The sequence below is a fragment of the Gymnoscopelus microlampas genome (assembly GCF_963454915.1).
Source record: "Gymnoscopelus microlampas genome assembly, chromosome: 22".
NCBI classification, from domain to species: Eukaryota; Metazoa; Chordata; class Actinopteri; order Myctophiformes; family Myctophidae; genus Gymnoscopelus; species Gymnoscopelus microlampas.
Window position 1 is genome coordinate 19,025,640 of NC_139959.1, and position 22,203 is coordinate 19,047,842.

Consider the following 22,203-nt stretch of genomic DNA (forward strand, 5'->3'; position numbering starts at 1 on the left):
CATGAGGAGATGAGAGGATTTATCTGCTACCGTGTGTCTGATGTCTGCTTGAATCTTTGTTATTGTATTTCTCTACTGCTTCACACCAACCCCTCATTTCCATCTCAGTCGCTCCCTCTCTCTGTGTCTCTCTCAAAATTGGATCAGTCAGGTGCTGACTGCCTTTTATGCGTCATTGATCCCGGAGGCAAATGTAGCCCAAATCAATGGAAATACAATTCAACACACACGGCTTCTGATAGCGGCAAGGTATCTCTGGGACTATCTTCATAGCCAGCCAGACAGTTTTGAGCCTCAGGCATTGACTTTTTTACCCCCTCAAAGGACTGATTTCCTGTATGTCGTCTAGACAGACACAGCCTCAACACCCCCCGGCCAGCACCACCACCCGATATACCTCCCACCAACAAACCCCCATTCGTGGACTTGCATTTATATTGCTTCATATTATTCAAGATCTGATTATTATGCTGCGGTGCAGTACACATTTTATTCTAATTTAATGAAGCAACCGATACTAGAGTTAAATGAGATTTAAAGGTGTGTCATATAGGATGTAATTAATGTGTAATCACTGTCACAGATTCTGCTTCTAATAAAGAGCAGTGGTAACATAAGTTCATTCGTTTTGAGGTTATGTCATAGAAAATACTGTTGAAATGTATTTCAACGTTTGTGCATATGTGCATATGTGCATGTGTGCGTGCATGCGTGCGCGCGTTGCTGCGTGCAGTGGTGTAAAATAACTAAGTACATGTACTCAAGTACTGTACTTAAGTACAATTTTGAGGTATTTTTTACTTTACTGGAGTATTTCCAATGTTCAGTACTTTTACTTCTACTCCACTAATTTCAGAGGCAAATATTGTACTTTAACTCCACTACAATTATTTGAAAGTAATTAAGTAATTTTAAGTAATTTTTTATACCAATACTTTGAATTCCGGACTCTTACTTTTGACAGTATTTCTACATTGCAGTATTGATAATTTTACTTAAGTAAAACATTTGAGCACTTATTCAACCACTGTGTGTGTGTGTGTGTGCGTCCGTGCGTGTGTGTGCGTGGGTGCGTGAATACATAGCATACATCTACAATCCATGACATTGAAGGGGTTATCTAAGGGTTAATGATTACATCAAACCAACCCACTATTGTGGATGTGTACCTGTCATCGTGGTGATGAAGGTTAATTAGATCAGACCCATGCTGAAATGAAAGCAATGATCTCCAAATGCATGCTGGGAGAAAATCAATAGCAGGAAAAGGCACACGGCTCTCCAAAAAATACTGAGGATACACGCAGACTGTACACGCACGCACACACACACGCGCACAAAATTGTTAAATTAAAACTAGCCACCATCCACTACTGTATATCCACCTGGTAAATGAGATCCGCAGCTGATACACTGCGTGTCTGTGACCATTCAAATCAAGTGTTTTACTTAGGTAAAAGTATCAATACTGCAATGCAGAAATACTCTGTTACAAGTACGAGTACGGAATTCTAAATGTACTTGAGTAAAAGTATAAAAGTATTTGCATCAAAATGTACTTAAAGTACCAAAAGTAAAAGTACTAATTATGCAAAATGTCCAATTTCAAGTTTTCCTATTTATTTTTGAAAATAGCCGATCTACAAGCTCACAATGCGTTGCATCACGACGCATTGTGAGCTTGTAGATTGGCTATTTTCAAATGGCTGAAATGTATATAGGGCTGCAGTGATTTTGTAATAATAATCAAATCTACAAAGTAACTAGTAACTAACGTAAGTTTTCAAATAATTGTAGTGGAGTAAAAATACAATATTTAGCCTACCTCTGAGATGTAGTGGAGTAGAAGTAAATTGGAAATACTAGAGTAAAGTACAAATACCTCATAATTGTACTTAAGTACAGTACTTGAGTACATGTTAGTTACTTGTAGATGTCTGTGACCATTCTTTATTTTCAATTCATAAAACTGCTTAGATCTTTTGCTCCTATCCAGCTAGAGTCAATATTTTCTTTTTACATTTAAACTCGCTCTAAATTTCACCAAGAAGCACTGTGTTAAGAGCCCTACGCTGTGAGGTCTGCAAAAGTGTAGCTTAAATATCAAGGTTATCAAAGAAGTGAACTGTGATGGTGTTTTTGTTGCTGATGCAGGTTCAGGCCTTAACGATGGTCAATGGCACGCAGTACGACTGGTCGCCAAGGAGAACTTCGCCATGTTGATGATTGATGGCGATGAATCATCGGCTGTCCACGCCAACCCACCCCTCACTATCATCACTGGAGGAACCTATCACCTGGGAGGTAAGACCACACCCCTCACCATCATCACTGGAGGACTCACTCCAACAGTCCAACTGACGCTCCTGCTGAGTAAAGGATTATAATGTGGAGATGAGCTACAATTCAAGGGGAGGGTTGTTTGCAGGTCATTTGGGCTTCAATTCCAGTTCCTCTCTCAACTAGTAACACAACATTCACCAGCAATTGCCGATCTACAAGGTCGAGATTCAGCGTAGAAGGATACAAGAAGAGACCGAGTACAATTGCAGCTCAAATTTCACTGAGAATAGAGGGTTTAACCCATTAAGACCGGGGACGCATCTGCGTCTCATTTTAAGATTTCTTTGGGCTATTCAAAAATGGCAGGTCTACGGTGCCGCGCTACGAGCTTGTAGATCTGCTATTTTTGAAAAATCTTGATTTTTTTTAAGAATCACCTCAGGTCTTAATGGGTTGAGTGGTTACAGTTAAACCTGAACACTGGAGCAGTGAATTTGCTCAGATTGGGTCAGAGGCGGTGCTGACCCACCAGGTCCAGCTGTGTTTGATACCATGGATGGACAGTTACTACCAGGCGGAGCTGGCTCCATTACTGCTTCGCTGCATTCTGCAGCTTCAGCACCACGGAGAGCGCCTCTGATTTAACAGGCGGTTGTATTCAGCCGTCAGTCAGCTTGAGGGTTTAATCATCACCCCATATTGTTTTATCTTTTGACTGAGCTTTGATGGTCATGGATGGAGATGAATGACAGGTATAATTGGGGATCCCAAATAAAGAAATAACATGACACACATGCACGACTGCACGCGCAAACGCTCACATACACACACATGTTTGTATAACTATACTTGTGAACTTTTTTTTTTTATACCATAAAAGAACCATTTGTCTTGTGAGGACCAGGACAATTGTGGAACATTCTACCATTTCTGTGGGGACATATGGTCCAAGTATAGTAATACACACACACACACACACACACACACACACACACACACACACACACACACACACACACACACACACACACACACACACACACACACACACACACACACACACACACACACTGAATAGTGTGTGCTTGGTAATGTTACATGACATAATGGACTCTTAAGCAGACAGTCTGGTCGTAAACCCAAGTTTGTGAGCTGCAGGGGATTATTAGTGCAGTGGAGACTAAACTGTTTCACTGTTATTTTACAAAAACTGTCTTTGAAGAAAAACAAATCTGTTGGTATTCATCTGTTTCCAATTTGCATATGTTCAGATGCCAACATTGAATATGTTAATGTGTTTTGTTTGTATTAGATTATTTATGTATGTATTTTATTTTTGCAGTTCAGTTAGATTTTTTTGCTTGAAAGGAAACCGTTTGTGAATGCTAATCAGTGTGCTGATATTACTGTCTGGTTTGGAAGTAGTGCTATGGTTTCTCTCGTTAAGCCTGCATGTTGCCTCGCGCTGCTGTCTCAAATAAATTACAAACAAGAAGCCCAAGGCAAGGAAGTGTGTGTGCGTGTGTGTGTGGCTGTGTATTTAGGTGCTTGAAGCTATACGTGTGTGTTGGCATGCACACATGATGCCCGAGTTTGGCGATTAAAACTAAAACGAATTCCAACACTAATCCAATCCAACGGGTGTGCTTGTGTGCGCACATGCCATGCGTGCATGCATATATGTGTGCGTGTGTGCATGCATGTGTGTGCATGCACGGCAAACTCAAGTGAGGTTTTTATTCATTTACAATTTAGCAACAATTTACAATTTCCCACAGCGCTGCTGCTCATCCACTTTTATTCTGCTCATTTCCATACCACCGAGACAAAAGCATAGTGAACAAAAGGTATTTTATCCCCGTCTTGCTCCCAGTTATTCTGTCTAATCACACAGTTTCATGAGTCAGAAAGGTTAAGCCTAGTGCATTAAGCCTCCTAAAGCCCTCTAACAATATTTCTTCAGCACTACTTTTTTTTGACAGAAGCTTTCCTCAAGGTGCCAGTGTAATAAAAAATCTAAAATGAAATTAAAACCTTTTTTGCTGAGATCATCAAGGTGGCACAGTGGTAAAGTGCCTGCCCACCACCGCGGAAGTTGTGGGTTCAAATCCACCGTGGTGTTCGGGGAAGGGTGAAAATTTGTATTATTTTATTTTTTAAATAATAACAAAACAAAGTATTTATTTGCTTACGGTAATAAAAGTAAACCATACGTGTTGTGCTGGGACACGGACACGGTCGCCTCGGAAAACAAGGAAGTGTTGATCAAATTTTCGGTTTTAGCATTGTCTATTTCTTTCTTCAAATGTCTTTAAGTGTGTGTTTGTTTACATGGCTGTCATGTTGGATACAGCACAAAATCAAGTGCCGCATCAGGTGCTCTGAGTCTTTGATTACACAGCGGTCTGTTATTGAGCTCAGCGGTCATTATAGAGAAATAACACACCGCTGAATTCAATGACTGACCAATCAGAATCAAACATTCAACCAAGCCGTGGAATAAACCCCTTTAAGTGTAGCAACAGTGAAAAGTATTCTACAAAAGACTGCATAGTACATCTAAATGGCGCTCTTATTTTTACGTCTGCCCACCGGAAGACAAGTGCATACTTTCGTACCACTTGAGGAACATGCTAAGCATTGCTATGGTCACAGAAAACCCCATATCATTCAATAAACAAATGTCAGTACTGTTGTTTTGAATCTGACTTAAAGGGATATTTCACCCCCAAAATTACTTTTTTCCTATCAATTAATCACCCCATGGAGACTTTTTCATGGATAGTTTTTTAGTTTTTGTCGCATTCCTAAGCCAATAATTTGATGACTGGCAGTGGTTCCGGTAGGAGACACAAAGAGTCTCCTTTGTATCTCCTACCGGAACCGCTGCCTACCGGTCCGCTGGCCATCAAATGATTGGCTTTGGAATGCGACAAAAACAAAAAAATATCCATGAATTCAAGTCTCCATGGGGTAACTAAAAGAAAAAACCCTGGTAAACTGCAGCTGCATTAAGGTATTTTAGACACATTTTGTGCGGTAACATTTTATCACGTTTTGTTTGCTGGGTGTAAAGTGAAAGTACAAAAATATATACACTGGAACAAAGACAGAATAAGCCACAACAACCAAATTATCAACACATTATTAAAAAAGTAAATCTCAGTTTAAAAGTTTGAATTGTCGATTTGTTTATACTGCAGGATAATGGGGTTCATGAATATGCATTTAAAACAGTTTCCACTGTTACTCTAATTATCAGTTCATTTAACACAATGAAAATAACCCCAGGAACCCCATGTCATTAAAAAAAGAAATCTTACAGTTTAAAAGTTTCAAATGTCGATTATCATTAACATTGCATAAGTATGTATTTAAACTCTAATGATATCAATATATATAATCAGGGATGTAATTATATACAGAGTCCAAACTAATGATATATTCTCTTCTTGCCTCAATGCTTACAGCTATAATTGATTGTCTCATACAGTCTCTAGCATTCGGTTTTAAACCAGAGAGCTGTAGAACATAATAGGCCTTGGAAATGTTGCTGTTTGGAGAACTCTGAAACAGGATGGTAGAGGTGGTGTTGATGATCATACGTCCTTAATGACCACAAGTCTCCTGAATGAGGCATCCACTTTATATTTGGACAGGATAACATTCTTATCCTTGTTCCATGTAACACATCCACTTCACTTTGAGCCAGCAGATCTTCTGTCCTTCTTCATGTCATCTGTGTGTCTGTCTAATCTCGCAAGCTGCTGGATGCATCAGACCAAATTTCCGGTACACACTGCCACTAGGCAGTCCCACACATTTTATTTTTACATATTACATATTTACATATTTAACTTTCATAACAGAGGTCAATGGGGCTCAGATTCTCCAAATTTGGGCATAGATGACATCATCGGCTAGTCTTTTCAAAGCCAGCTGTGTATAAGAGGAAGTGAATGGTGGTGAACTCTGCTGAACAGTATCACCCGACAAACAGAATAGATGCAGTCGGCTTTGAGTCAGCTGAAGCAATACACTGTGGTCGTTGCAGACACAGGGGATTTTAACGCCATCGATCAGTACAAACCACAAGATGCGACAACCAACCCATCTCTCATCCTGGCCGCATCCAAAATGCCAGACTACCAACACCTCGTGGACCAGGCCATTAAATATGGCATCGCAAAGGGCGGAACGGACGAGGAGCAGGTGACCGACACCATGGACAAGCTTTTTGTGAGTTTTGGCCTGGAAATCCTCAAGAAGGTCCCCGGGAGGGTCTCCACTGAGGTGGATGCGAGGCTGTCCTTTGATAAAGCCGCGATGATCGCCCGGGCCCTGAGACTCATCGATTTGTATGAAGAGGCGGGCGTCGGTAAGGAACGTGTCCTCATCAAACTGTCCTCGACATGGGAAGGCATCCAGGCTGGCGGGGAGCTAGAGGAGGAACATGGGATCCATTGCAACATGACCCTGCTGTTCTCCTTTGCTCAGGCCGTGGCCTGTGCAGAAGCAAAGGTCACCCTTATCTCACCCTTTGTTGGACGTATCCTCGATTGGTACAAGGAGAACACGGACCGGAAGAGTTACGAGCCACATGAGGATCCGGGCGTAATCGGCGTGACCAAGATCTACAACTACTACAAGAAGTTTGGCTACGGCACCGAGGTGATGGGCGCCTCGTTCAGAAGCGCGGGGGAGGTGAAGGCTCTGGCCGGCTGCGACCTGCTGACCATTTCGCCAGGACTGCTGGAAGAGCTCAGCCAGGATCACAGCGCCGTCGCCGAGATGCTCAGCGAGCCGAACGCCAAGGCCTGCGAACAAGAGAAGGTGCAGATGGATGAGAGGGCGTTCCGATGGCAGCACAATGAGGACAGGATGGCCGTGGAGAAGCTGTCCGATGGCATCCGCAAGTTTGCCGCAGACGCCATCAAGCTTGAGAGCATGATCAAAGAGAAAATGCTTAGTTTAAAGAAAGGCTAGTAACTGATGGGCAAAATAGGAAGCCTACTTCATAGACTACTTTCATTCAACCTTTATTTAAGATTCTTGGAGAGATCATTGAGGGAGCGACCCTCATTTACAATGATGCCGAGATTACACACACATAAATAACACATGAACAACATGAAAAACGATAATGTTGACAACAAACGGTTAAAACAGTTGCATGTTGACAGCAATCAGTTAAAACAGTTGCATACAGGTAATGCACGGTTATTATATAAATTCCTAAAATGGCCAATAGATGCTAGGGTATTCAATTTCAGCTCTTGTGGCAAGAGATTCCAAGAATCAGGTGCACCAAAGCTGAAAGCAGTCTTTCCCAGTTCCGAACTGCAGTCTCTGGAGTGAGTTGGAATGTGACTAGGTTTCAGACGTAGCATGGATGAGATATAAGGTAATTTTCCAATCAGGCTTTATAAATAAACAGGTGCCAATGATTATTGCGCCTCTCAGTCAGAGAAGACCAGCCCACCTTATCATACAGGGCACAGTGGTGAGTGTTGTAGCTGTCACCAGTAATAAATCTCAGAGCTGAGTGGTAAACGGAGTCCAGAGGCTTGAGTGTGGAGGCGGCTGCATGACAATAGATTATATCCCCATAGTCCAGTACAGATAGAATAGACTGCCGAAATGAAGCCTCGCTGGACTCGCCGTTAATTGACCCGGTCTTGTTTTTAGTATTCTTTTAGTTGATGCTACCACAGAATTAAAATGTATGACCTTGTGGTTCAGTTTATGGATATTTTATTTTTTCCATCTGGCAGCCCTAAAGACAAAAACATTTATAAATAAAAGCACAGGCTGGCAGACTTACCACAACAGCAAGTGATGTAGATGATCTGGTGCTGCTGTTCAACGCTAAAGAGAGGCTGAAGCGGCTCAAATCTGGGCCCTGACAGTTACCATGATAAAGACCAAAATCATGGATTTAAAGTCGTACTGGGCCCCACCGTTTATAGAATGCACACACGCACGCACGCGCGCGCGCGCGCACACACACACACACACACACACACACACACACACACACACACACACACACACACACACACACACACACACACACTGCTCCTGTGATGACACACACTGCTCCTGTGATGCTCCAGAACAATCTGCGTAAGCATTACACAGACTCTGAGATCACTAACCCCCTCATGTAGAGCCTGAATCCTACACGTTATTACATGAACATGATAATAGACATATTAACCTTTCATAGGGCAGAAGCTAAAGATACACATACATGAAAAGCACATGAATACATATTCTTCTGCCTACACGTACATCATGTCCTAGTATGAGCGAATAGGGGAAGGGGATCAACGTCACTTATTTTCTTGTTTGACCAGGGAAAAACTTGGATGTGTCTCAAAGAATATGATTATCGGCAGAATCGCGGAAAGTTTAGAATATTTGGCGGTCCCGTTTTAATTTTTTCACAAGGTCGGTGGTTGTTGCAATTACTTGCACTACAATACTTCACCATATGTTGCGTTATGATGAAATAAACCCACAAAATGTAACAATGTGTACATTCCGTAATGCAATTCCAATGGTGAAAGACACACATATTGGTATGTCGTGGCGTGGCTGGATTCGACCACACCATGACATTCCCATATGTGTGTCTCAAAGAATAAACCTGTGACTGACATACTGACATAGTGAAACCTAAATATTACTAAAGGGGCGAGGTGGAGGGAGTTTGCTCACTGACGAGCTGTCATGTGTGGTAGCAGCGAGATATGTTGAGCATGTGGATGTCGGTCTGCTTAAATGGACCGTGAGATTGAAACCATTAGGATTGTGGCTGTATGTGATTGGAGGGTGTGCGAGCATGGGACCGGCTTGACTTCTGTGCCTGCCTGAGCTAGCGTGATGGCCTTCTAATTGACGAAAAAAATAAAATAAATCATGTCTCCACATTTTCATGTTTTTTCTACCGTTGCACCTTGTGCTCTTGTCCTCTGTGTCTTCACAAAGCTCACAGACGGGCCTGGTGTTTGACCGTGATAAAGAAGTGCTCTGTGTCCTCACCAAAGTTCACAGACGGGCCTGGTGTTTGACCGTGATAAAGTGTCCTGTGTGTCCTCAAATCATTTCTCAGCCCAGAGGTTCAGAGTTATAGAGATATTCTGATTTAGAAACACATGGATAGAGGGAGGAGGGCTGTGCGGCTCTATGCTTATACTGTATACTGTAATGAGTTATCCTGTCACTTTGTGTTCCACTTCCTCCTTTTTAGTTTTGCACACGGAGCATTGTATATAGTTTTCTAGCGATTTCTGCTCATATCTATCATTTGAGTAGAGTTATAGGCACTTGAAATGTTCATATAGAGTTGTTTGTAATGTAATGGGGTCACCATGATAAATGACTATGTATAAACATTCCGGCAATACAAAACGATATTCTGACTCATCTCCTTTCCTCTTCAATTTTAACTTTCTCTTCTCTTCTCTTCTCTTCTCTTCTCTTCTCTTCTCTTCTCTTCTCTTCTCTTCTCTTCTCTTCTCTAATTCCCTCCTTTTCCTTCATCTCCTCTCCTATCATCTTCACCGCAGCGTCTGCTTATTGAAGCAGAACCAAGTCAATTTTACAGGGAGTGGTTTTTCGTTCAGACGATGCGCTTAGAGAAATTAGTGACTGACAGGAGACAGCTACGGAATGGATTTTGCAACACACACACACACACACACACACACACACACACACACACACACACACACACACACACACACACACACACACACACACACACACACACACACACACACACACGCTGCAGCTTCTTTGCATGCAAAAGGTGTGATTTCCTGTAGTTAAAATGTTGCATTGTGTCATGCAAGTATTTATTTGAATAGATAGAATGTTTATGTTTGATTTACTCAACCCCAGTACTTGAGTCAAAGTATAGGCTACTGTGGGAGTAGGAGTGGGAAACTTAGTCACGGATTTTGACCAACAAATGTTTGTTGGATTAGTGATTAAAACGTGGTCGGACACATTGATTGATTGATTGATGAAATACTTTATTAACAGTTTGGAAATTGTACACTCATGCACACTCATGCCTTTGAACTGCTGGATGTTGCTGTCTTGTTGGTGTTGAAACACCAGAACTCATTTCACAAATGCAAATCAATCATTCATGTCCCTGGTTCAATTCCCGCTAGAGACCTGTCCTTCTGTCCTTCCGTTTCTCTTTACCCTTGGTTTCCTGTCTCTACTGTCCTATGAAGCAAAAACTGAAGAAAAAAAAGAGAGTTCTATTTAAAGCTCCAACAATGATTCAGTAATGTTGAGAGAGGACACACCTTCCTGTCATCTTCCACTATCACACCTCATCCATCCAGTTTCCCCTTTCCTCTGTTCACCTTTTAGACCCTATACTTTGTTGACCACAGTCCCCCAGGGGTCTATACTAGGGACCCTCTTTTATAAGGTGTGGCTCTGCAAGTGGCTAGCCATCTATGAGAGGGTCTGTGTGTCTGTGCGTCCGGAGGCTGATTTCACAAACTCCTTTTTTTCTCCATAGGGTTATACATTTTTTTTTTTATATTTAACAAATATGTTATCGTGGAAGTCAACTGGGCTGTGATCACATTGAAGCCTTGCCCAAATTTGGAGTCATACTTCATAGATATGTCATATATGACTGATTCACAGGCTGGTCACATGATCCATGTGTATCAAAAGATGCACATCATTTACTTCACCTTTTACTTCATTTACTGGACCCTATTGTCTAGGGTCCAGAAATGTATGGATATGTGTGCATGTACGCACGCACGCACGCACGCACGCACGCACGCACGCACGCACGCACGCACGCACGCACGCACGCACGCACGCACGCACACAGATGTAGGCAAGGTTAAGCAGCAAATGTTAAGGCTATTTGATTCTAAATGCTTTACACATGCTTTACACAAAACATTAAGAGCATTGGGCCTATTTGTAACTATACCTTTCAGGACGGGAACCCCTTTTGGGGTTCCTGTTGCTATGTACAGTATATAGCAACATACATTTGTTGTATTTTCTTGAATAAATATTTGAAGTTTTTCAGAAAACGTAGGTCAGGATTTAGAAGGCATTTTTAGAATCGGCCTCAGGTCTAATTGGGTTAAGACAGTGGAAAAGAAGCCCATTAAAAATGGACATTTGAATACATTTAAACATTGTTATTAAAGGTAGGGTCTAGTTTGTCCCTGTGCAATCTGGGAACACATCGCCAAATAAAAAAGGGAAAACAGCGCCCTCTGCTGTGTTTTACTCTTTCACTTAGCTCTGGGGGGGGGCTAAATGGAGCACCCGTGCGCAGGGAAACCGGGGTTTTGGTCTGCCTTCAGCCTTTCACTTCCGGTGGTGCGACTATGTTTTCATTCCCACTAACAATATTTCCACACGGAACACTAACACCACTTCTCCCAGAGAACATGGATCGTTTTGGTTATAAGCCCACTTGTTTCTATGATGAAAGAGCAAGTTAAAATGTGAATATCTTTCCGTGGTTTTGTCTGCTCCGAGGACGCTATTGTTAAATGAGTTTCGGTTTGTTTCTAGTGGGGAAGGATCGGCACACACGTAAATCCCGCCCACTACATTTGATTGGGTAAAGCGCGGCCTGCTTCCTGATCTGAAGGCACGCCCACTTGTAGGCCAGTGCGTATGCGATATGACGAACCCCCCCGACAGATTCAAGCGGAGAGCAGAATCTGTTCTTGAGAGATTAGTCCCTGTGTCACCCTTGCCCCTCCCTTCCCTCTCCAGTTCCCTCTCCCCCCTCTACCTAATTGCCCTGATTGCACAAGTGGACCCACCTGGAGGAGCTTTGCCCCTGAGTCGACCTAGCTGTGCCTCTCCATTCTGGCGTTCTCCCTCTTGAGTTCCCACCACCCTCCCTTCTCTCCCTCTCTACTCCTAAAAGACTGCCCAAGTGCTATTTTCATTGCCTTTTCATTATCTTGGATAATTATGTTTGCTTCAGTTTGGTTATGTAGGTTTAAGTGATGTGTTGGAGTCCAGTGGTGTGATTGTTTGTGTGAATGTAGAACTGTGTCTACCGTCTGGATCCAAAAAACACCGATAAGGAATGGCTGTAATTGGCAAATTATGTACACAGTGAAAATACTGTACTATTAAGGAATAGTTAGTCAAACCACGCAAATATTGACAGGCAAAACCTGTCTTACTAATATGTAGGCAAATCCTATCATGCCAATATGGATAGATAAATTATATCATGCTCTTCTATGCAGCAGCTTGTTAACATGCAAATTGGACAGATCTGTTCAATTTGCATGCAAACAAGCTGCAGCAAGGTTCGAACCTTGTTGCTGACACGCACACACGCACGCACGCACGCACGCACGCACGCACGCACGCACGCACGCACGCACGCACACACACACACACACACACACACACATGTATGCTGATGCATGCAGTATTGTCCCCCTTCAATAAGCCTTTTTAGCTGCTTGGACCTTGAAGCTGATAGGCCTGTCAGGGTGTGACAGACTATAACGTACAGATGATGTCGTTGAGATTCTGTGTTTTATGAGGTCTGCCCTTCTCTTTCAGATGTTTATTTTTCTATCTTATATCTTATATCAAAGGAATCTCTCTTTCATAGTTTTATTGTTTGTCTTTGTTCCTAAGCTGTCCCTCTGTCCATCTGGTATCTGCTATTTTTGCTACTTGCACTCTTGTAAGATGAATAGGGTATATTCATTTACCCCCCAAAACATACAAATTTGATAGGCGGAGATACAAGGTTTCTGCCCGACAGCGACAACAACTGAGAAAAGAGGCTCCTCCGAGTGAGGCGCCAGCCGAGCGAGTGCCCACGCCGAACGGTGCCTATCGATATGCAACTTGAACGCCGCCGAGTCAGCACCAGTGGGCGTCGCACCGATTGGCGCGGCCACTCGCTCAGTGAAGGTGCGTCCGCGGCTAGGCTAGCCCCTCACTTGGGCGTGTATCTCGCGGTGGGATCAATGATTGCTTTTACGTGTTCAACTGGCCCAGACAGACTTTAGTATCTATAATCTGGCGTGATATGAAGTCTGGATGCTGGCAATACAATTTCCCAGAACCAAATTCTAAAAACATCCAGCGGAATGAATGTAAACACACGGACAAGCTATCAATGTAGAAAGCCAGCATCCTGTGCGTGGTCTCACACAGTAAAATTTTCAATCCAATCCAGTGTTAATTTCACTGACTGCATACAAATGGAACCAAATGTATCCATAAGAGTGGAAGGAGACACAGGTGCAGCTCAGAGTCAGACAACTTGAAGCCTCTTTGTGGATGAAGGTGCTGAGTATAGACGCCTTAACAGATGACGTCACACTGATAAGAACCAGTGCGCGCGCAGGTCTCATAAGATGCAATGTGAAAGTGGTCACAGCCTCACGTGAAAAAATTGCATTCCATCAAACTTTCAGATGCTGTTTTTCTCCCAGTGTGGAGGAAGAATGCTTAGGATTTTTACTGTGATCTCTCGCTCTTGAAATACATAATCGTTGGTTTCTGTTGTGTGTAAACAATAATAGCAATTCAAAGCAGTTGTCCCCCAAACCCCACCTCCAGTGGCTGTCATAAGAACGGGGGGAGCGCTCTATGGAGCTTGCGCACCTGCAGCCCGTCAAGACTAATTTATGCTCACAGAGAACGGCCGAGAATAGCAGACCTCCAAGCTCACAGCGTTCGCATCCGCAACGCGGTTGTGAGCTTGTATGTCAGCTGTTCTCGGCGCGCAACACCGCTGCGCGATGAAGTATATATGTCTCGCTAGGGCGCACCCCACTAGCCAACACACAACAGGAGGTTGAATGAAGTGAAACCAGCCCACCTCAAAACAGCAGGTTTGGGGATCTGTGGGGAATTGATTACATGAAACAGTCACCTGTGCGTCCAGTCTCAATGTTTGTAAACAAATAATTGGTCTATAAGACAAGTGAGTGTGACTTACATCTTCCTTAGAGTCATGAATTGCAAAGACTAGGATGGTTTAAATACAGCGACTCGTGCCATTCGAGGCCACTGTTGACGGCACACCTACCTTGAAATGTTGAGATGCAATGTATCCGTGGTTTGCAGAAACGTACAATTGCGTTTTTTTCTCTGGTCGTCTGACTTGTATGTCTCTCTTACTGATCTTTCTCAACCATTGTTAACCCATTAAAACCGGGAACGCATCTGTGTAACCACTTTAACCATTATTTAATACTTTGAACAACATATTTTGAGATGGGGGTCCACGGCCAAATACATATAATTTTGGGGGCCCTTGACATGAAAAAGTTTGAGAACCACTGATTATGGCAACATACGTTTTTTTCTAAAAACTGTTAGGATTTAGGAGACATTTGTAGAATCCCCAGATGCAGAGAATCGAGTTACAAATGTTCGCTTAAAAATATATATATATATTCAAAGATTTGCACAAATGTTCATGAATTTTCAAAAAATAGCAGATCTGCGAGTGCCGCGCTATGAGCTTTACAGTTTGTGAGCTTTCCTGGTCTTAATGGGTTCATTAATTCAGTTCAACTGCCAGGCTTGACTTTTAATGAGTTCTGTCTTTTCTTCCTGTCGTTCAGGTTACTTCCTGCGGACGTTGTTCCCTCCGTCTCAACGGTCCTTCCAAGGCTGCATGCAAGCCATCCTGTTGGACGATCAGCCTGCCGACCTGCACGCTGTGGAGAGAGGCATCGTGGGAGCTTTTGAGAACGTCAGCCTGGACATGTGTGCCATTATAGACAGGTGAGAGAGAGAGAAACCTCACACAATGCAAACACCTAGCCATTCACATGCATGTGCGCACGCACAAACACTTCTCTGTTTCACTGTCAAGTGTAGAATAATTGAAGCATTCATTCTAGGCAATGTCATATTTTTTTCTAAGACAAACAAATGAGCATGGATGTGACAAATGTATCAAGTGAAATTCATTTTATTTTAAACCATCTTACATGCTATGTTTGAGTGACTGTTAAAACAGGTAAGGTCAGGTTCCATCCATTGATATAGCCTCTGCATGTTGTTTAGCTCTGTCCTGGGCCTTGGAGTCCGATTCCAGTGGTCTGTAGCATTGTAATGTCTAACATTTAACACCAAAGACTCTGGGAAGCATCACTATTGGATCTCAGCCACTTCCTGAAACAAGGTACTTTGTTTTACATTTACGACTTCACCACTTTTCAACATATCATCATATAATAGGTCCTCACTAATGCTCATGATAAAATGGTAAAAAAAAAATCTAATCAGTCTGTGTCTCAGAGGAGGGCTGTAGACAGTTCAGAAACCCGTCTACCAGTGACATCATCGATGGGGAATCCAAGCTAATAGAAACTGCAGGCTTTGTATTCCTGGAAGGTTGCAATGCAATAATAGATCCCATTGTTCTTGCCTTAATAAAAATCTGAATAAAAAAATTGTAATCTTTTTGGAAAAACAATCCTGCCTAACGATGATGTCACTGGTAGACGGGTTTCTGGACTGTCCACAGCCCTCCTATGAGACACAGACCAAGTAGAAAAAAATGGTATCATTTTATCATGAGCATTAGTGAGGACCTATTACGTATATGAAGATATGTTGAAAAGTGGTGAAGTGGTCCTTTAATGCAATTAGCATTACAACACACAGGCACATGGCAATAACCACAATAAAGCAGAACCTTCAGTGTTTTATAAATCATAGACATATTCCAATTGTGGGCGGCTTTGGCTCAGGAGGTAGAGCAGGTCGTCCAGTGATCCGTGGGTCGGCGGTTCGAATTACGGCTCCTCCTGTCGAAGTGTCCTTGGGCAAGACACTGAACCCTACATTGCCTCCAATGAGTCAGTCGGCGCTAGCTTGTCACCATTGGTGTGAATGTGGGAAGTGAGGACGATGGCGTCAACTGTTCACCGCTTCACCTCCCAATGTATGAATGAACTAGATAAAGTGCTCCTCGGAGCACAGGTCTCCGCCAGGTCAGATACGTTATTGTGGCCTCCTGGTGGCGCTATAATAGGCCAATGTGAAAAGGGTGCCATTTATTCTTAGGTCGTTCACGGCAATCGGACACTGCATTCATGATTTGAAGCATTTTGTTCCAAAAATGTGTTTTGCTAAATTAGACCTGCTGGTGGCGCTATAACAGGCCAATGTGAAAAGGGTGGCATTTGTTCCTCGGCCTAGTGGGAATGTGCGTGTGAAATTTCATGGAAATCGCATGCTGCGTTCATGGTTTGAGGCAGTTTGTTCAAAACGGACCAATCCTGCAAATTTTGGATGGCAACCTTAACCAATAAGGATGGAATATGGGAAATCGGACAGATCAGGGTTGATCACATGACTATAGAGATACTGTGTACCGATTTGCATGACGTTTGGTTAAAAACTGTAGGAATAATGTGAAAAAATGGGTTTTGCACAAATCGGCCTCCTGGTGGCGCTATAACAGGCCCATGTGAAAAATTTGAGGCAGAGGTTCTGAATTGGCATCCAGGGAGTGTGTGTGCACAGTTTCGCAGCGACCGGGCCAACGGTGCCGGAGATTTGGTGGTAACACACGGACACACGGACGGACACACGGACGGAGGGTAAAACATACTCTCTCGCCATGCCTTACGGCCTGGCGGAGACAATGAACCATTGTAAAGCGCTTTGAGTACTTAGGAAAGCGATATAAAATGCAATTCATTATTAATACCGTTTTTAAGAACCAGAGTTCCCGCACAAACAAGGTTGTTGCCATCTCCTATCAATGTGTGGAAGCTCCCAAATATTGTTAACTTGTTGTAACGTTTAAACTGGTGAAATCAATCAATATATGTGACTCAATACAATGGTTTGAGACAGCGCCTCAGTCAATATTCAGCTTTTTACATATTATGATAGTTCAGAATGCAAGCTTTGATGTATCATTCATTGAAATTGGAAAATATTTGAAGAAGATATGATCGTTTGAAACTTGTTGAACCAGAAAACCCAAAGCAGAGAAAATGCCCTGCAAAGATTCCTCGGTTTTTAACACCCCTGGGGCCCAGGAAATGGGTGTGAAAATTACCCGCGAGTTGTGTCTCAAACCATTGACTCACTATTATTTCTCACTTAAAAAGTTATCATTTTTTGTTGAACTATATGAGATAGAGATTGTTTTCAGGCAAGCCAATAAAATGGCACAAAGGCAGATACTTCATAGTGATGTAAACGGATTGCGTAATTTGAAAACCCTGGTTTATAATCACATTTTAAACTCTCATTCAGCCATTGTTGGGCATGGATAATGCAAACTGACTCAATACTAACCCTGATAACAGTGTTGAACAACAAAGACTTAGAAGAGAGCTATTACACTTTAAATAGCTCTATATCAGGAGTCATTTAGTGTTCAGGTCATCTATTGACAGCTATAGGAGTGACTTACTGTAGTGTTCAGGTCTACTATTGACAGCGTACGTTCAGAGACTGTGTGTTCAGTACCCTACATCTCTTCCTGAGTGTGTGTGTGTGTGTGTGTGTGTGTGTGTGTGTGTGTGTGTGTGTGTGTGTGTGTGTGTGTGTGTGTGTGTGTGTGTGTGTGTGTGTGTGTGTGTGGTTGTCTGTATCTCTTTTTCTCATTCTGTCTCTAACAGCCCAGTTTAACTGCCAATGTCTTCTTCAGTAGTATTCAATCACGTGTGCCCTGCAGATTTAGCGGATTCAGGTTTGTGTGTGTGTGTGTGTGTGTGTGTGTGTTGACTTCCAGGTGTTTGTTCAACCACTGTGAACATGGAGGTCACTGTAAGCAGACCTGGGACAGCTTCAGTTGTACCTGCGACAGGACAGGATACACAGGAGCCACCTGCCACACATGTAAGAGAGAGAGAGTGTGTGTGTGTGTGTGTGTGTGTGTGTGTGTGTGTGTGTGTGTGTGTGTGTGTGTGTGTGTGTGTGTGTGTGTGTGTGTGTGTGTGTGTGCGTGCGTGCGTCTGTATCTCTTTCTCATTCTGTCACTGTGTCAATCTCTATAACAGCCCAGTTTAACTACCAATGTCTTCTTCAGTAGTATTCAATCACGTGTGTGCCCTGCAGATTTAGCGGATTCAGGTTTCAGTCCTGTCTGGCTGAAGGTCAAATCCCCTGGTATCATTTTGTTTTTGAACTGAAAACCTGTGCACTCTGGGACCTTCGAGGCACACACACAGCTGAGTAGCGCCAGACCGCCAGTGTATGGCAATGATTGTGACGTGTTTTACTGGCCCAGACAGACTTATTATCTGGCGTTATACTGAAGTCTGGATGCAGACAATACAATTTCCTAGAAGCGATTTCTAAAAGCATCCAGCAGAATGAATGTAAACACACTGACAAGCTTGTAAACAGGACGGCTTCTTCTGCTGTCAATGTAGAAAGCCAGCATCATGTGGTCCCCACACAGTAAAACTCTCCATCCAATCCAGTGTTAATTTAATTGACTGCATACAAATGGAACCAAATGTATCCATAAGAGTGGAAGGAGACGCGGGTGCAGCTCAGACAACTTTAAGCCTCTTTGTTAATGAAGGTGCTGAGTATAAGACAAGTGACTGTACAGCAATGACAAGTACAGCAATAGGACAGACATGGTCTGGAGACACAAAAAGGTTATACGTTAAAATTAGGCTACTCCAAACATGTAAAACAATGAAAGTGAAATATCCCTTTAAGCCTGTAGATTTCCTCATGAGACTGACTTGTTTGATTGTAGCTATTTAACCACTTTTTAAACCCCATATGGTTGAGCGGACTCCCTCTATACTAGTTGCGACCGTAGGTCGCACTTACTACAGAAAGCTGCTCCAGGTGTCCGTCCGTCACTCCGTCACTCCGTCACACACGTCACACTTTTGCCCTGCTCATATCTCCGCACCCATTGCCCCGATCCATGCCACATTTTGCACACACACTCCTTACCTGCCAAACTACACCCTCCAAGGACCCCCGGAGCTCCAGGGACCCCCAGCTGCCTCGGGGACCCCCAAGTGTAAAAAATGAGCACATGTGGACAAATTACCAAATGACCACCCCAACGGGGCTGCTCACGGGGCATTCCCGGGGACCACCCACTCCTGGTGCTCCAGAACGGATGCAAAAGTGGTGGCGCCCCCAGTGGAGGACCCCCTGCCACTGCAGCTCACATAAAATGCCGTAACTCGGGGGCTTGCCCCCCACAAACAATATAAACACACTATCGCCGTTACAGCCCTCTTCTGTATACATGTGACCTACGGTCGCTTATCTCCCGATTAGGGAGTCTTACTGGTGTATTTTCTGTTATTGTGGGGAAAGCTTTCGTTGAAAGTTTTCTGCTAAGGCTTTCCCCACAATACAGATGCTGGGGTTTAAGTGGTTAACAGCCATACTGCGAAGTGGCCTTTGTGGCTGCGTCACTTTCCATGTGCCCCCCCCTGAAACAGTCGAGATGCCTGTGTGAGATGTCTTTGATGATACTGCTAACTTTACTGACAACATCCATCGTATATGTCTTGGATGATGCACTCGGCTATCCGCATGACCCTCTGCAATGCTTTTCGGTTGAGGTCAGTACAGTTTCGGGAGAGTCTCTTTTCCCGGTGTTTCACCCAGGTGGGTTAGGTTTAGGCATACTTTCTGTGAGGTTAGGGTTAAAGGGATAGTTCACCCCCAAAATGATTTTTTTTCTATCGATTAGTCACCCCATGGAGATTGTTTTTTTCCGCATTCCTAAGCCAATAATTTGATGACCGGCAGCGGTTCGGGTAGGAGACACAAAGATTCTCTGTGTCTCGTACTGGAACCACTGGTCATCAAATTATTGGCTTCGGAATGTGACAAAAACAAAAAAATATCCATGAATGCAAGTCACCATGGGGTGACTCATCGATAGAAAAAAAGTCATTTTGGGGGTGAACTATCTCTTTAAGGTTAGGTTTAGGCCTAGTCTTTGTGAAGTTAAATGTTAGTGACCGACACACCAATGAAAGAAGGAGTCTCGTACAGTTTGATCCTGTACTTCCTGACTGAAGACAGTCAGGAAGCTTTTGGTGGTAGCTCTTTAGAAGGCCTGCAGGACAAACTTCTTAAAAATGTATTTTCTGTTTGCTATAGAATGTTTGTTCAGTAACAGGGCTCTTCCTGTCTCTCCACCTCTTTTCTAATGCTTACTATCAGAATATAGAACCTGTTGTGATGCCATGACCTTTATAGCGCCACCTACAGGGAATATAGCCTGTCCCAAAGACTCTAATGATAATTTAAAATTATATATATATACTTTTAGCCACGCTAGTGAGAGTTCAGGGATCCAATGATGGCACTGTCAGTCAGTTAAGACAACAGGGGTCTGGTTGTGTGTAAGGACATCCTCTAGGGCCCGCCAGCAGGCCTTTTAGACTCATTATAATCTCTCTCTCTCTCTCTCTCTCTCTCGCTCTCTCTCTCTCTCTCTCTCTCTCTCTCTCAGCCATATATGAGTCGTCCTGTGAGGCCTATAAACACCTGGGCAGGTCCTCTGACTCCTACTGGATTGACCCTGACGGCAGTGGACCCCTCGGCCCCTTCAAGGTTTTCTGCAACATGACAGGTGTGTGTGTGTGTGTGTGTGTGTGTGTGTGTGTGTGTGTGTGTGTGTGTGTGTGTGTGTGTGTGTGTGTAAGAAAACTCTAGTGGTTCTGAACCTCAGAGACTGGCCTCTTGTATAGCCTGCTCTACCTCGGGTTTCCATGACAACAAAGCTACGGCCACTGACATGTAATGCTCTCTCATTCAAATTCACTCGCACACGTGCGCACACACACACACACACACACACACACACTCACACTCACACTCTCACACACACACACACACACACACACACACACACACACACACACACACACACACACACACACACACACACACACACACACACACACACACACACACACACACACACACACACACACACACACACACACACACACAGAGGTATAATGGGAATCATCTGGACAGGGAAGGATGGCCAGAGAAAAGCTGAGAGTCTTTTAATGAAATGTCACTGAACTTTATTGGGTGAATCCCTCGTCACACTGGATGAAACACGCACGCACGCACGCACGCACGCACGCACGCACGCACGCACGCACGCACGCACCGGTTCTTGATTGACAGTGTGAATGAGCAGGTTACCGGTCCCTGTAGAATTCTACAGAGATACAGAGAATATCTATTAATGCCTGAGAGTCTCAGAGCTTTATGATACAACCTGTGTGAATGGACTAGAGCAGTGGTTCTCAGCCTGTGGGCCCGGAGCCCACAGGTTGTGAAGATATTGCAAGTAAGCCCCCAAATAGTTGGCAAAACACTAAGATTTTACTGACAATATAACGTTAATATTAAAATAAATAATAATGTAAAAAAGAAAGAAAAAATAACTCTGTACCGGAGTTCGGAACACCGTACCCAAGTACGCCTGTAGAGGTGGGTTATACCTTCTGATAGTACTTGAATGTTAACATGAAATAATAATCCCACTAGTGTTTGAGTAGCGCGAGTGTGAAAAGAACAAAAACTAAAAAAGCATCAGGAACAAAGTCAAACTTTATGATTCGCTCCGAACTCTGACAAGTGACTCTTCTTCTGTCACATAACATTCTCTATGTTATGTGACATAGAGAATGTCACATAACATATTCAGCTGTAATGGTACACCTAAGTACCATTACAGCTGAATATAAGTGTACTCGGGGAGGAAGAATCCTGGCCAATGTGAATGCTGGCCAGAAGGTAATCGTACTCTGGAACGATTCGAATCAATCGGTCCCAGTCTGAATCTGCCCTAAGTTCCTTTACTTTGTAGAAAAACAATTGCAGAGTACTTCAGAAGAACTTATTCAAGCATACTTGGCACACTGTTCCGTT

General features: G+C 43.3%; 2 protein-coding genes across 2 annotated transcripts in view; both read left to right on the forward strand.

Annotated features, from left to right (window-relative positions):
* LOC311038548 (contactin-associated protein-like 2) overlaps nt 1-22,203 on the forward strand; it is a gene marked incomplete at its 5' end in the record, with an annotated part of 144,192 nt that overhangs the window by 40,470 nt on the left and 81,519 nt on the right. The window contains 4 exons of the mRNA XM_084048121.1: nt 2,155-2,304; nt 14,910-15,072; nt 18,050-18,156; nt 20,765-20,884. Coding sequence (XP_083904247.1) covers nt 2,155-2,304; nt 14,910-15,072; nt 18,050-18,156; nt 20,765-20,884 — 540 coding nt within the window. The remainder of the gene's footprint in view (nt 1-2,154; nt 2,305-14,909; nt 15,073-18,049; nt 18,157-20,764; nt 20,885-22,203) is intronic.
* Nucleotides 6,269-12,184, forward strand: LOC311039034 (transaldolase-like; the record flags this gene model as incomplete). The annotated part of the gene is made up of 3 exons (XM_084048676.1): nt 6,269-7,268; nt 9,277-9,351; nt 12,070-12,184. Exons 1-3 carry the CDS (start codon nt 6,289-6,291, stop codon nt 12,182-12,184), a joined length of 1,170 nt encoding a protein of 389 aa, XP_083904802.1. The 5' UTR covers nt 6,269-6,288.